This window comes from Agelaius tricolor, unplaced genomic scaffold (assembly GCF_023055355.1).
Source record: "Agelaius tricolor isolate 1412-34295 unplaced genomic scaffold, bAgeTri1.0.p SCAF_36, whole genome shotgun sequence".
Taxonomy (NCBI): Eukaryota; Metazoa; Chordata; class Aves; order Passeriformes; family Icteridae; genus Agelaius; species Agelaius tricolor.
This window is the reverse complement of record NW_027269296.1, coordinates 4,016,209-4,026,717: the sequence shown is the minus strand read 5'-3', so window position 1 is coordinate 4,026,717 and position 10,509 is coordinate 4,016,209. Positions and strand designations below refer to the sequence as shown.

The window sequence follows — 10,509 nt, the reverse complement described above, 5'->3', positions numbered from 1 at the left end:
CAATATTTACAATAACTTCCCAATACCTATCACCAATGTTAGACAGTGAGCTTCTACTCTAAACCAATCCCAAAGTGCCACCATCACAGCAGAAGATGGAGGCCAAGAAGAAGAAGGAGAAAGGCTGGACACACCCAGATTCCTCCATCTTGCCCCCTGAACCCCCATTCTAAAAACCCCAAAAATCTATTTTTCACCCTGTGATAAATTCACTATCATTCTATTTAAACTTTTGTGGCTTGTAATTCTTCATACAAGGTTGGTAATTGTTTTTTGCAAGGGCTCAATCAAAGGCACAGGGGTCTGGGGCTCTGTGCCAGGGTCTCTGAGCCCCCTGGGCAGGGGCTCCAGTCCTCCAGGGCAGCCAGAGGAATTTCCTGGGTTCCAACAGAGCAGGAGGTCTGGGACAGAGTAAAGGTGGAGCTGCAGGAAGTGGTGGCTGGGGAGGGGGAATTTGCTGGCATTTCCAGGGCTCTCTGGGGCTGCTCAGTGGGGCTGGGGCACGCTGTCCCTGCAGGGCTGGGTGTGGAGGTGCTGTGCCTGCAGGGGAAGGGTTGGGGGGAGCTGTGGGGAGCTCTGGGGGCTGTGGGTGCCCGTGTGTGCCTGCCAGTGGTGTGGAGAAGGCCAGGGAGCAGAGTGCTGAGCTGCCTGCTACACCCAATCAAGCCGTGATCGCTTCTATCATGAAGATAAACTGGCCATTGTTGCCAAAAATAAATGTTAGTGTTCCAAATCCACACTTCAATAGCACCAGCTCATTAGAGATGCATATCATTTGGCTCCAGTCCCACACCTTCTAGCTCGTTATAAATATGCAGTTGCTGCTGGCTCTACCCCAATCATCTCTGCAATCAGAGCTTTTAATTAGGTTAATTAAATTGTATCAAACCTCGCAGGGACGCAGTTCACTGATGCTGATGAGGCAGCCAAAACAGACCTTAACTCCAGCTCTAATGAAGGCCCTGCTGCAGCTAATAACAATGCATAATAAATTAGTGCTTCCCTAGAAAGGTGCACCGGGGCTTGTGTTTCAGTAAATGATGATCTGCATGCACTAATTCACTATTGCAGGCTTCAGGTCTGCCAAGGCAGGGACATCCTGGGAATAGTTCTCACTAAATAATGGGCTCCTGCCTGCTTGGAGCAGTGCTGCTCACCTGGGCTCTCTCCAGGCACTAACGGCTTCAGGTACACAACTGTGAGACAGCAAAGCAAATATTTGCTGCTTTCACCTCGCCCAGCCCTGGCTTCACTCTTGATGCCTGGCAGCTCCCAACAGAAGCAGCAGCAGGTATTTGCTCATTTGAAACCTTCTGTGATGGAATTTGGAGAGGAATGGTTTGTTAGGAGGGAAATGGGTGTCCAAGTGTGGCTGTGCCCAGTGCCCGGGCTCTCCCCAGACATCAGCAGCCCCTTGTTGCTCCTAATCAAGAGGGGAAAGGTCCAAGTGGCCAAGGAGCTGTGGAACAGAGAGGTTCAGGGCAGCCATGCTGAGCAGCAATTAGTCATTCCTGATTTACATTCTGCTCTTTCAACTCCCTGCTGTGAAGCTGCTCAGGCTTGAGTGGAGGAACTTCACCACCCTTTTCTCCTTGGTGCCCTTGGGCAAGACACCTCAGCTGAACCTGGCTGGAGGATGCTGGGGAGCAGCAGGGCCAGAGCAGCCAGTCCTGCAGCTGGAAACACCTGCACCCAGCCCCTCACAGTGCCACTGTGACCCTGGGCTGCAGCACCAGCGGGGTGAGCAGTGGCATCCTCCAGAGGCGTGGGGAGAGCAGATGGTGACACACAGGGCAGCGCTGTGGGCAGGGCCATGGGTGGCACCAAGCTCTCCTTTGTTCAAAGAGCACAACCTGGGGGGCTCCACAGCACAGGGACACTGATGGAGACCCACCCCACTGATGGGCACCCCACAGGGGCTGTCTTGGGGCATCCAGAGCCTCCCAGGCAGGCCAGCTTCTGTTCCCCTGCCCCAGGGACCCCACTGTGCTCTCCAGTCTGGCTCTGCCTCAGAAAATGGAGCCCAAAGGAGAGCAGCTGAGGAGCCTAGGGGCTGCTGATGGTTCTCCTGCTAGTAAAATATATTGTTGCAGTTGCCTAGAGATAATCCTGCAAGTGTAGCCTGCTATTAACTTTTATAGACAGTCATTATCAATTGAGTTCTTCAGGATTTGAAAAAGGAATTACACAAATTATTATATGGCACAATATTATTGAGTCACCTAAAACCTGAGCTGTGAATCTGGGGAATTTTGATATCTGTATCTTTCAAGCTGCAGGGGATCTCCTTGCTAAAGGACCTGTTGGTTCAGCTTTTGATGCTATAATTATCACAAACAAAAAATAGCTGTGGGCATTTTCTCGCTGTCCTTCCCCATGAGGGCCCAGCTAGAGGATGGCAGATCCCACTCCTGTCTCACTTTAAGTGCTGTGGGTTTTGGATTCAGTTATGAGGTACTGGCTCTTTCCAGATCCTTGCAGAAACATTTCAGTGCTTTACTATGAGGATACCAAGCTAAAAGCTTTGGGATTCAAAGAGCAAGATCTTTGAGAAGGTGTGGGTTTTCTCCTGGATGGCACTGGGAACTCTGCAGGACAGCAGGTGTGAGTCAGCCCTGTCTGCTAATGTAGAAGTTCAGAGATCAGCACCTGCCAAATCCTTCACCATTGCAGGCAGGAGTAGGTGAAAAATGTTTGTGCACAAGAGCTGGCACCTCCTTTAGTCTGTTCTGGTGGTTTATCATCCCCAAGATGATAAACCACCCCACAGGTTATGGGATTTTTAGCCAGGGCCCAGCACGAAGCCAGCTCAATGTGAGCACCACAGAGCTCTGGTTTCCCTTTGTTAAAAGCTTCATGGCTTCCCAGGGAAGGGTATATCACAACAGGCACAGCTTTTGCTATCCACACCCCAGCCTGTGATCACCAGACTGTGTGTCCAGGCTGGCAGCTCAGCTCCCAGGTGCCAGGGGACACCACCACGCCCAGGACAAGCAGCGTGGCCAGCGCCTGCCCAAAGAAAGCCTCGCAGCTGCCTGGGGCATCCCAGAAAAACCGGGAATTGATGCCTTTCTTGTGCCCATTCCAGCACTGGCTCTGCAGCGGACAGAGGTGGACAGGCAGTTTCTGGCCAGGTCGCTGCTTTACAATTCCTGCTCCAGGATTCCTTGAGGCTCTCCCGACAGAGCTGCTGCTCTTCTCTCCAACCCTTTGCAGCAGCGCTCCGGACGCAGGTAAAATTCACCAAGTGCAAGGGTTACATATTCCTCTATTTAACCCTTAGTCTAAAAGAGCTTTCCCTGGCAGCCAGCGGGAGCCGCGGAGACACCGCGGGAACGGAACCGAGCCCGGCACGGGCACCGGGACACGGCCCCGCCGCGCGGCGCTGCTGCCCCCTGCGGGCCGCGCCCGGCACTGCGGCTGCTCCGCGCCACGGCCGAGCGGCGGCGGGGCTTGGGCTCGAGCGAACCGGACCGGACCGGACCGGACCGAGCCGAGCCGAGCCGAGCAGGACCGGACCGGACCGTCCTCACACACGGGACTTTGCTTTTGCTCAAGCGAACCAAACCAAACCGTCCTCACACACGGGACTTTGCTTTCCTTTCACTTGAGCACACCAGACCAAACCAAACTGGACCAGACCGCTCCCAGACACAGGACTTTGGTTCGGTTCAGTTTGCTAGAAACCGAACAGGAAAACATTCTCACACACAGGGTTTTGTTTTCCTTTTGCTCAAGAGAACCAAACCAAACCATTCTCACATGCTGGCTTTGATTTCCTGTTTGGTTCCTAGCAAACCAAACCGAACCATTCTCACACACAGGGTTTTGTTTTCCTTTCACTCAAGCGAACCAAACTGAACCAACCAAACCAAACCATTCTCACATGCAGGGCTTTGTTTTCCTTTTGCTCAAGCGAACCAAACCAAACCAAACCAAACCACTCTCACACACAGGGTTTTTGTTTTCCTTTTGCTCAAGCAAATCAAACTAAACCAAATCAATCTCACACACAGGGCTTTGTTTTCCTTTCACTTGAGCACTCTGGACCAAACCAAACCAAACCAAACCAAACCAAACCAAACCAAACCAAACCAAACCATTCTCTCACGTGGGGCTTTGTTTTCCCCTCCCGCTCACCCGGCCCTTACAGAATCCACAAACTCCGAGATTTGTGGAATTCCGTGGATGCTCCCCTGAAAAATTCTCCTGTTCTAGCAGGAACAATGTCTGAAGCTGCATTTAAGCAGGTAAAAACATCATGTTTCATCACCAAGCTGCTGGAAAAGCTTCAAGGTGGGTAGGGCCTGAGAAGAGCATCTTTTTTTTTTCTTCCCCCCCTTGCAGACCATGTGCTTATTGCTGGCAGGGACAGGAGATGGAGAGATAAGAAAAGGAATGTTCACACGGAGGGAGCTCCTCTGAACGTGCCTGGGCTGCTCCAGGACACTCAGGATGTGCCTGCACATCCCCCACCCCTGGCAGTGCAACCGGCCCAAGGAAAACCCAGAGGACAAACTCCTGTCCCACTCTTGGCTGCTGTGTTGTCTCCCCTTACACAGAGTTTTGGCACTGGAAGAAACTCTGGAGGAAAAGCACACAATGGAATGGTGCAAGTAGGAAATGAGAGGGTTTGGGGGATGCTGGGGAAATGACTAGAGAGTAATTCACCTTTAAGCTGCTTGAAAAGACAGCTGAAAAAGCTGAGCTCCACTCTCGTGGGTTTGGCCAGGTCCTGCTCAGCCCCAGAGCTGACAATCCCCAAGTCCCTGTCCCTGTCCCTGGGCTGTGCTTAACCCACCCTGATGCTCCACTGTGACCTCACTGCTCACTGATTGTTTATGGTGCACCTTACCAGGACACTCAGGCAAATCCCATGGCTTGATGGTAAATATCAAGAGAACAAACTCTGATTTATTAATCAATCAATTAGGACAAACACACTGATGGCAACCACAAGCCCACAGTGATCTGTTTCAACAAAGTGCTGAGCTGCAGTCAAAAGCAGGCTGGCACCAGCCCTTCTCCAAGGGATATGGCTCCTCCTTCCTGAGCAAAGACTGGAACAATTATTCCATGGAATTGCTAACGTTTCCTCTGAAACTTGAATTTGTAAATGGCTGGTCCAGTTGTTGTTTCTTTCTTCACCTTTACTTTGTGAGTTTTGTCCTGGAAGAAAAGAACAAGTAAAAAATATTTGCTGCCATGCAAGGAGAAAAACTTCCACCCACACAAATCAGTGTCCCTGTCTGGGACTAACCATAAAAGAAAAATGGTCCCTTTGCACTGTTTAGGTGGGGATTATAATTTTACCTGCTCTTTTCCCCTTCAGGCCATCAGGCACACTCTGCTTTGCTCACAAGCACCAGAGAACAGGAGTCCCATTGAGACAAGTAATTTCTGTGGTCATTTGGATTTTTAAGACTTTCTCTTAACTTACAGAAATGGTTCCCTGCTTCTGACTCCTAGTGGCACTATTCTGGGCTCCTTGTGAGCACCATTTTACAGCTGAGTCTGCTGTAACAAGCAGATATAATTTACTGAAATGCTTCATCTCCTTGCTTTTTCCATATGAAAGAGGATTACTTATCTTTAGGAGTTATCTGCAGGTGTCACTATAAAACCAGAATGAAGAAACAAAACACAACACATACAACACACACAATAGCAGACCTAGTGAGCTGAACAGAAACCAGATTTGGAGAAGCAGAAGCAAATCCCTCACCAGGAGATCCTTCCGTGTCTGGATTTTCTGTGAGATGACAAACATGGCCTTCTCCCTCTCGATGCGCTGCCTCAGGAGGTCATACTGGTTCTTCCTCTGCTGGGCTAATTTCTAGAAACAAGGAAAAAAAGCTGTTTTAAGACAGACATGAACAAGACACTGTGGTCTAAATCCTCTGAATTTCAATGTCGAATGCAAGAAAACATTTGAGTCCCGAATGAAAATCCAGAAGAGGGAAAACAAAAAAAAATGAGAGACCAGAGACCAATTCCTGAAGTGCTCAGAGCCTGCAGAGGCCTCTCAAAATGCAACTTGTTGGGTCAAGTTTGCCTAATGAGAGTGGATAGCTTTCCCAGCACAGGAGCAGTATTACTGCAGGTGTGATTTAAGTAATTAAATTAAGGAGAACAGATCCCAACATGCTTAAAATATGACTCAGACATTGAGGAGAAAACTAGTCAGTCTAAGACTCGTCCAACTGCTTTACTGACAAGTCAAACTGAGACAGCTGGCAGGAGGAAAGGGACCACAGGGTGTTTATTATCTGACATCTGAGTCAGAAAAAACAGGTTAAAAATTTACCAGTCGGCAGTTTTAAACCAACTATTTTTATCTTAGACACAACTGACTCGTACTCAGAGGACTTTCCAACAGATCTGAGTTACCTGAGCAGAATCTACAGCAGTAAAGCCAAGTGTAGCTTGTGATACTAAAAACATTAGAATGTTTTCTGTGATACTAAAACATTAGAATCTGTGATACTAAAACATTAGAATCAAAGCTGATTGCTAAAGCAATTCATGCTGAAGAATCATGAAACAGTTCAAATTAGGAAAGCCAGGAAGTGAGACTATTGCTTAAATGGCTTTAAGCAAGGAGACAAATCTCAAGTGACTCTAGGCTCAGAACCAAATTGAAAAATACTGTAAGATCAGGAACATGGCAACAGAGACATCTGTGTTGGAATAAGCTTCTTCCTATTTACCTAATTCAAGGGTGCAAGGGGTTTTGGGCAAGTGTGAGAGGAGACTTAACAGTGGTTGCTGAAAAAATTACACCTGAAACAGCAGCAGTCTAATGAACAGACAGTCCCATTGGTATATGTTCCTTCATAGAGGAGAAACATCTCAGTTTTGCAGGGACACCACTCTTTTCTGGCCTGTGTATCACAACTTATGGTGGCCCACCCACAGTGGACTGGGATGCAGTGCAAGAGAATTCTGTGTTAGCCCAGGAGATGTGACTGCAGGCTCCAGGCAGTCACTTGGTGATTAAGTGACATCCACTACTGCTTTGTGTCACCAATAAAAGCTTTAAGAACACGGTTTTGTTCACCTCCACAGTGGTGCAATCAATCCTTTTTAGTGCCTGTCATATAAAAGATGTAAAGCATGAAGAAGTGTGAAGCACAAACAGCAGTACCTTTAGGTGGGCAGGATCAGTAGGTCCCTTCACTGCCTCTCTCTGCAGTGTTGCAATGGTTGGTCTGTTGTACACTCTATCCACCAGCTCAGGAACAGTGTCCAGGTGAGCAGCAATGTCAAACTCCCGAACTACACATTTAAAAAAAAAAAAAAAATTAGGAATAAACTCCCATGGACTCCTTCAATAAGCAAATCTTCCAAACACATTGCTACAGCCAGCCACACAGCTCCTGCAGAAGTGATGTCTCAGCTAGTAACCAAGAGGGATTTCTAGAGCACCTGAATTTTTATTCCTAACAAATAAAAGTGTCTTTCTTTTATGTCAGTGCACACGAAGAGGTGACAGAAGGAGTTCAGGGCTCACCTTCCCGCTCCGTGTCCACGAAGAAGAGGTGGCGGCCCGCGGCGCTCCCCGCGGCGTCCAGCAGGTGGAGCTCTGCCTTCAGCCGCTCGATTTTCTGCGGAAAGTCCAAGTTTGGCCAAATTCGGAGCGAGTAAAATCAAATCTCCCCCAAGAACATTTCTGGCTGTTCCTCGGGGTTACAAATAGCTGAACTCCTCCTTCCTTTTGTCATCTCTGAAAACACATCTGGTCTATATTTATGTCTTCACAACCTTTCCAGATAGAGGGTCACAGTGATTCCTTGCTGTTCCCCAGGCAAAGTGCACACATCCACCTGGAAAACTGAGGCCTCTGTTTGGCAAAGGGGAATGATTGCCATGGAACCACCAGCAAAAGCATAAAGGAAAGTTTAAAGCTGGCTTTGATTTTTTCATCCCCAGCGAGAATTTGATTCTGTTTTGTGAATCAACATCAAAGCATACAACATCTTCAGAAGAGGATTGTATTTTTGTGGATTGCCAGCCTACCATATTCCAACAACTCAGATTATTCTCCTCAGCTGGGAAACCTTCTCATACTCTGGCAGGAGAGGGTAGCCAGGGGGCAGTTACTGTCAGCTCTCTCAAGAAACAAGTGTATCAGCCCTGGTGAGGCTGCACCTTGAGTGCTGTGTCCAGTTCTGGGCCCTGCAGTTTAGGAAGGACATTGAGAGGCTCAAAAGTGTCCAGAGAAGAGCAGCAAGGCTGGTGAAGGGTCTGGAACATAAATCCTATGGAGAATGGTTGAGGGAGCTGTTTAACCTGCAGAAAATGAGGCTCAGGGGAGACCTCATCACTCTGCAACTCCCTGAAAGGTGGCTGTAGCCAGGTGGGGGCTGGTCTCTTCTCCCACTGACAGAACCAGAGGGCCTAAAGCTGTGCCAGGGGAAGTTTAGGCTGGACACTAGGGAAAAAAAATCTCTGGGCACTGGAATGAGCTACCCAGGGAGTCACCATCCCTGGAGGTGCTTAAAAAAATACTGGATGGGATGCTCAGTGCCATGGTCTGGTTTTCAAGGTGGTGTTAGGTCATAGGTTGAACTTGATGATCTCAAAGGTCTTTTTCAGCAGAGTTAATTCTGTGGACAAGAGGAAACAGCCTCAAGCTATGCTGGGGGAGGTTCAGATTTAATATATGGAAACATTTCTTCCTTGAAAGGGTAGTTAGGCATCCCTGGAAGTGTTCAAAAGGGCTGTGGCTGTGGCACTGGGGGCACAGGCTAGTGGTGACCATGGTGGTGGGTAGACAGCTGGACTTCATGGCCTGAGAGCACTCTTCCAACCTTTGGGATTTCATGATTTCTCCATGAACATGCTAAGCAGAAATACACCTTTAAAGTCTTGAAATTTAGGTAAAAATCACTGTGTTTTATAACAATGCATGATGTAATTTTTTATTATCATCATACCTTTAGACTCTATATCCAGCACTCCACTGACACTTCCATTCTCCTTTCCAGCACTGCACAAATCAGACTTCACTGAACAAGCACAGTAGCCAGCAGCACCAATAAGAACAACACAGTAAAAACCAATTCTGAGCAAACTAGAAAACACTAAAAATACGAGTTATTACCTTGGCTTCTGCAACTCTTTTCATTTCTACATATTTAATATCCTGGGTCCTCATCAGTTTCATCTGCTCCGGGGTGATTTCATCCTTTGGCTGCTTTATTACATGGACTCCATCCTACAACCAGACAAACACAGCACTTACAGACAGCCCATCCCACCTGGAGAGCACTGTGGGGCCTGCTAACAGCAGAACTTTGTCCCTTGTCCCTCATTTTCTTCAAAACCTTCTACAGGAACCAAACCAATTTTAGTCATTTACTTATTAACTCATAAATTTAAATTAAAAGAAGGCAGGGGGAAAAAAAATGTTACTTGGAGCATCAAAGTGTAATCCTGCTTGAGGGCAGGGAAGGTTCTCACCTTGACTTCTGCACGTATCATCTTGAAGTAGAACTCATCGGGGTTCTTGTCCAGAGCTTTCTTCTGCAGCGCCCTGAGGGCATTTTGCTTTTTGTGGTAGTCACTGGGGAGGAAAAAACCAACGATCAGGAGTTGTTCAGCAGCTTCTCCGTGCTCACCCCTGCTGGGGCATCGAGTCATTCGCAGCAAGGCTCAGGGCTCAGACACAGCCTGGTCCTGGTCCTGTCCGTATTCCAGGAATTCGGGCAGGACAAGGTCCTGGAAAAGCACAGCCATGGCAGGGGCGGTAGTGTGGAATTCTACCTGTTCAAAATCGCTTTATAGTAAAATAATGTGCTTATTAGCGGCATATAACCCCAAAGGAGCTGCAGTTTTAAGTTACTCAAATCCACGTTCTTACAATACTCTGGTACCATACCAGGGAAAGGGACACCTGGTATCATCCCAACTCAAAGGCACCAGGGACTTCACAAGGAGCTGAGAATTTTGGAGCCAGTGTCACAGCCTGGGCAAAGAGGACGGGTTCTGTATTCCCCAGGGGGAACCCTCCGGACGGGGGGACACCCACCCAGCGCCGCCCGCCCCCGGTGGCCGCACTCACTGGGCACGGAGCCGGTAGTCCTTCTTCTTCTCCAGCAAGCCCAGCTTCGTCCGGGCGGCGGGCTACGGGAGAGACGGGGAGCGTGAGGGGGAGAGACCGAGACGGGGAGCGTGAGGGGGACAGAGCGCGGGGAGAGAACGCGTAGGGCCCGGCGGAGAGGGAGCACGGAGGGCTCGGCTAGGGGCCCGGCTCGGCTCACATACCTGGGCCCGCTCGCGGTGCGGGCGCTGCCGCGCCTTGGCGGCTTTCCTGAAGGCGGCCGACATGGCTGCGATGGCGGCTCCGAGCGCCGGGCCCGGGAACGCGCGTCCACACGCGGGGCGCGCGCCGGAACAGGCGGGGCCCGGGGTCAGCAGTCAGAGGCCGCGCGCGCCCCCGCCAGGAGGCGCCGTGTCCATGGCGACGGCGGGAACGCGCGCGCCGCCCCGAGCGCGGCCCCGCCG

At 49.6% G+C, this 10,509-nt stretch overlaps 1 protein-coding gene across 1 annotated transcript; it reads right to left on the bottom strand.

The window, feature by feature from the left end:
• Nucleotides 1-4,894: 4,894 nt before the first annotated feature.
• On the bottom strand, nucleotides 4,895-10,481 carry UTP11 (UTP11 small subunit processome component). The gene is made up of 8 exons (XM_071453080.1): nucleotides 10,270-10,481; nucleotides 10,067-10,128; nucleotides 9,466-9,568; nucleotides 9,107-9,220; nucleotides 7,514-7,607; nucleotides 7,148-7,278; nucleotides 5,726-5,836; nucleotides 4,895-5,169 (listed from the first exon to the last, which is right to left on the bottom strand). The coding sequence occupies exons 1-8, from the start codon at nucleotides 10,330-10,332 to the stop codon at nucleotides 5,086-5,088; spliced, it is 762 nt and encodes a 253-aa protein (XP_071309181.1). The 5' UTR covers nucleotides 10,333-10,481; the 3' UTR covers nucleotides 4,895-5,085.
• Nucleotides 10,482-10,509: the final 28 nt, after the last annotated feature.